Raw genomic sequence first — 5,264 nt, forward strand, 5'->3', positions numbered from 1 at the left:
GGTGGTTATTTAGATGTATACATTTATCAGACTAATCTCTACACTTAAATTTTAATGCATTTCTACTTGAATAAATCATACTTTAATGAATCAAAGAATAAGGGTTTTAATTTCTCCACATTCTGAACACCTGTTATTTAATTTTTTTACATCTTAGATGTTACGGTTTTGAATTGCATTTCCCTAACACCAAATACTTTGTTTGAAGTAAAGATGGATAGACTCTGTCTCACTTACTTTGGACATGTTTTCAGGAGAAACCTATCCCTGGAGAACAACGTCATGTTGGGGAAAGTAGAGGGTAAGCAAAGGAGAAAACATTCTCTCAATGGATGCAGTATTCGGTTCTGACAGCCACAGGGAGCTCTGCTGGCTTGATAGTAAGGAGTTGCACTGCTAAGCCAAAAACAAGAAGTTCAAATCCACCAGCTGCTATCAAGAAGGAAGATGGACAGTTTTCTCCCATGTGATTTACTGCCTCTGATAACCTGCTGTAGGGTTAGCTGTGAGGCTCTTCGAACACGACATAATACAACATAGCAATAGTTATGAGGATGGCACAGAATCAGGCAATTCATCCTGTTGAATATAGGATTTTTATGAGTCAGAACCAAAACAATATAAACAGAGAAATGATGAAAATTGTCAAATGTTTAACTTGGATCCACAGTCAACACCCATGAAAGCAGCAGTCAAGAAGTCAAGACATTGCACTGCACAAATGTACTACTAAGGACCTCTTTAAAGTATTAAAGAGCAAGGATATCACTTTGAAGACAAAGATGTGCGTGACCAAAGCCATGATGGTTTTAATTGCTTTGTGTGAATAGGAAAGTTGGACCATGAATAAGAAAGGCCAAAGAATTGATAACTTTGATTTATCGTGCTGGTGAAGAATATTGAATAAACCAGAGACTGCCAAATCAACAAACAAATCTGTGTTAGAAGAGGTACAGCCAGAGTGCTCCTTAGAAGCAAGGATGCTGAGACTTTGTTTCACATACTATAATCATCTTATTAGGACAGGACAGGCCCCAGAAAAGGAAGTCAAACCTGATAAAGAAAGCGAGGATAACCCTAAAGCAGATGGATTGATACAGTGACTCCAGCTGTGGGCTTAAGCACAGCCTAGATTGCAAGGATAACACAAGATTGAGCAGGGCTTAATTCTGTTGTATGTAGGGTTGCTATGAGTCTGAACTGATTCAATGACACCTAATAACAAAGACAATTACATTGAGCATGTGCTTGTGGATTAATTGTTGTTTTTCCTTGCATAAGTAACTTCAAATCCATTGCCCGTTTTTCTTTTTTAATTTGATTCTTTGTCTTTTTGTTCAAATTCAAGTTGTTGTTAAGTGCCTTCAAGTCGCAGGCGACTCATAGCGACCCTATGAAGGAGAGTCCTCGACACTTGGGTGCCTTTCATCCTCTCTCTAGGTTCATAGAGTTTCCGGAGGCAAGCTATTATGGAAGTGGATGCCACTCCTCCTTCCAAGCTTGTTTTAATCGGGGCACTCCACCCCGCTCTCTGTCCGCATTGGGTAGCCAATCATTAACAGATTTGACACACCAGTGTCACGGTGTTCAGCCTCACAGCAACCACAAGTGAACTCAGTACGGCAACTTGTACACCAGGGCTATAAGACCTAGAGGAATGTCCGAACAAAAACAATGAAAGACAGGCCTGAGGGCAGTGAATTAAAAGTCACCCACCTTTGGCTTTCTGTCCACTGGGCCAGCTGATACCCTAAATTGTAAAGCCTTATTCAGTATGTGCTTCCCAAAAATTTCCTCCCAGTCAGGGTGTGTCTCCTCACTTTCTTCGTAAGTTCCTTTGAACCAAACCTGTTTGGGATTTTTTTTGTGGTTTTGATGAGGTTCCACTACCTATTTTGTCTTTTCTTCCTTGTGTTTTTGGTGCTATATATAAGAATCTTATTTTAAAAATAGAACTTGATATTTAAAAACAGACCTCTGTATTTTTTTCTAAAAATCTTACTGTTCTGCTTTCTTCATGGAAATCTCCTATCCAGTTTGAATTTATGTAAAATGGTAGACAGTATGAGTCCAGGTTCATTTTTTTTTAGAAATCTATTTGGCCCGACACCATGTATTAAAGTTCTTTCCTTACTGGATAAACGTAGTTTCTTTCTCAAAATCAATTGATCACAGGAGGATCAAGAGGTTTAGTACAACTTAGTGACCACTGATAAACTTTCTCTCCATTTTTCCCTCTTCATCTTATTTGGAACAGAATGAAAGATACTTGCACCTTGCAGCAAAACTGAAGGATGCAAAAGAACAAGCAGCTACCTTTAAACTAGAAAAAAACAAATCAGGCCAAAGAGAAGCTCAAGAGAAAATAAGGAAATTCCAAAGAGGTAACTAACACTTTCCAATTTTTAGATGTGTTGATGTAATTGTGCTTTAGTTGTTAACTTTCCTGAGATGGAGTTTGCCTCTTTGGTTATGTGTTTTTTTGTAAAAATAATTCTTAGTTTCTGAGTCAGACAAAAATAAGTGGTAAGGCTTAATTTGCCCTACAGATGGCAGTTTGCTAATCCCTAATTTATACCAGAAAATGCCATGTGCATTTAAGAGGAGGTGGATACAATTCCCATGAATATTTCTTTGAAATGAAGATCTAGTTCCACATTTGTTAAATAACTTTTTATAACCATTTTAGCATAGACTGTGACAGTTAATAAATTATCTCTGAATTCTGTGGGTTTTTTTAAACAACTTTTCAAAGCCAAAAGGCATATAAAGCAAATATATGAAAATATTTTTTTTTCTTCTTGGTAGAAATGGAAACTTTAGAAGACCATCCAGTATTCAATCCAGCCATAAAGATTTCACATCAGCAGAATGAAAAGAAAAAACCTCCTTTGGCTGTAGAAGAGGAAAATGCTTTGAACTTTAACTTATTTGAAAAGTCTGTCACTGCTACTGAAGAAAGCAAAGGTAAAATGAAAGAAAATTTGTCCAGGGTGTAAATTTTGTGTGCATGTGTGTGTGTGTTTTAAAAATTACACAATTTTATTTTACCTTGCATCAATGGTGTGAATTATATAACATAGCAGTAAAATTGGGCTTTCTAGAAGGTGTCTTAGAAAAAGAATTACAATTATGATAACTTGTATTTTGTCATTTAGAATGTACTGCCTCAATCTCATCTCTCTCCAACACATTCTCCATATTCTTGCCAGAATATTTTTTTAATAACACAGATTTAATTGTTAATTTTATATTAAAACACTTTAATGTTACTGGTATCAGTAACAAATTCACAGCCTTCTGTGTGGCCTTCAAAATCTTTGACACTTTGCCACAAGCAGCCTTTCTACTTTATTGACAAATTCTTCCAATCGCTTCTCGGCCTTTTGGCTAAGATCAAGTATTGACAAATTCTTCCAAGTGTGTGATGCAGCTCCTCACTCTTTAATGTTATTTCATGATGCCGTCTTTTGCTCAGTCTGATACCCCAGAGGAAGCTCCGGTGGTTACTGATACCTGTTACTTATTGCCCTTGAGTCAGAACCAATTTATAGCTGACCTTCCGTTTCCCCTGGCTGTAAATTGCACAAGAAGAAATTGCTTGTGGATTCGAACTGCCAAAGAAGTGCAGTCTTTGGATGAGATTGCAACTCCCTAAGGACTGTGCCACCATAGTGATTATTGCTGTAGTTGGCACAAGGTCTTTAAGACCATCATATAGTTAGTCTAATATGACCCTCGTGTCAGTTCTTTTAAGGGTATTTCTTATTCATCCTTAAACTTTAGTGTTGTCCCGCTTGATGTCTAATGTGGTATGAATAAAAGTGATTCCAGACAGATATAAATGTAATGTTTGTTTCTCAGTACTTACTGAATTCTTACTCTGTATAATGTCAGGTGGTATATGTACACTAATGAGCGAAATAAGATAGTCTTTGCCCTCATCAGATACATTGTTTTTGTAGGGAAGATAAGTGGGCTTCCAATCATAGAGAATAACAAAAGCACTCAGTGTGGAGAGACCATGTGGATTACTTTTGTCTTGAGATATGACAGATGAGCAGGTTATAGTCTAGAGATGAGTTGATGAAAAGAGCCTTTCAAACAGGGAATCATTGGAAATGTCAGGGAGAAAGAGCCTAAAGCAGCACTGTCTAACAAACTTTCTGTGATGTGTTTTCTGTCTAATGTTCTGATAGCTTCTGCACAAAGTGGTGGCCACTAACCAAGTGAGACAACTGGGCATTTAAAATGTGACTAATGCAAGTAAGAAATTTCTCAATTTAAATAGCAGCATGCTGTATGCTTTCCAGTTGGAACTGATGCATAACTGAGCCTCCAGCAGGTTTTCAGCAGCAGCTAATCACACAGGATGAGCATGTCCATACTTCCCTGTGAAGCTGCTGGTGGATTCAAACCGTGTGCCTTCAGGACTGCAGCATAGCTTCTTACCACTAGGCCACTAGAACTCCCTAACATGTTGTTGTTGATACCATCAAGTTGAAACCAACCTTTAGCTGACCCTCTAGTGAGTTTACAGAGGCAGTAAATCGCCCAGGCGGAGACTGCCCATCCTTTTCCCACGGAATGGCTGGTGTATGTATTCAGAATGTGTGCCTTCAGAATTGCAGCGCAGTTTCTTCCACCAGGCCAGCAGAGTTTCCTAACACATTGTTAGTGGCTACAGAGTTGGACCAGTAAGATCCAGTACATTTGAGGAATTGACTGATGGCTAGTGGCTACAACATAGTTCATGATCATAAGGGAAATGGCAAGAGATAGGCAGAAATGAACCATGACAATAATAATGAGTTTGGCTTTGATTTTATATGTAATAGGAAGCCGCTTTAGATGGTGGTTGTAATGGTAGCAGTGTTGTTGTTGTCTCCTGGAGAGTTGGAATCCTCTAGTAGATTTTCAGAGGCCGTAGATTATACAGGAGGAGATTTTACATCTTTTCCCCATGGAGCAGCTGGTAGGCTCAAACCATGTACCTTTGTAGGTACAAAGGTACCTGGTTGGCAAATACTTGGCATCTTTGGGTTGACAGCACAATTCCTTACCACTAGGCCACCAGAGCTCTCTTGTAATAGTAGTGACAGCTATTAAGTAAAGATATGACATCTGACTTATATTTTTCTATTTTTTCAAAATATTTTTTTACGTTCAGGGGAGTCTACCAAACAATTCAGCGTATTACATGGATAGTATCTTAAGTATTTTACAAAAATGCAAGAATTCCTCAAGATGTTGTTGTTGTTGTT

The 5,264-nt window shown here is 38.1% G+C and overlaps 1 protein-coding gene across 1 annotated transcript in view; it reads left to right on the forward strand.

The window, feature by feature from the left end:
* Window positions 1-5,264, forward strand: part of DHX29 (DEAH (Asp-Glu-Ala-His) box polypeptide 29) — a 64,790-nt gene that overhangs the window by 23,531 nt on the left and 35,995 nt on the right. The window contains exons 7-8 of the mRNA XM_006889559.1: window positions 2,258-2,384; window positions 2,809-2,967. Of these exons, the coding sequence (XP_006889621.1) occupies window positions 2,258-2,384; window positions 2,809-2,967 (286 nt within the window). The remainder of the gene's footprint in view (window positions 1-2,257; window positions 2,385-2,808; window positions 2,968-5,264) is intronic.

This window comes from Elephantulus edwardii, unplaced genomic scaffold (genome assembly GCF_000299155.1).
Source record: "Elephantulus edwardii isolate Elephantulus edwardi_28Jun2011 unplaced genomic scaffold, EleEdw1.0 scaffold00079, whole genome shotgun sequence".
NCBI classification, from domain to species: Eukaryota; Metazoa; Chordata; class Mammalia; order Macroscelidea; family Macroscelididae; genus Elephantulus; species Elephantulus edwardii.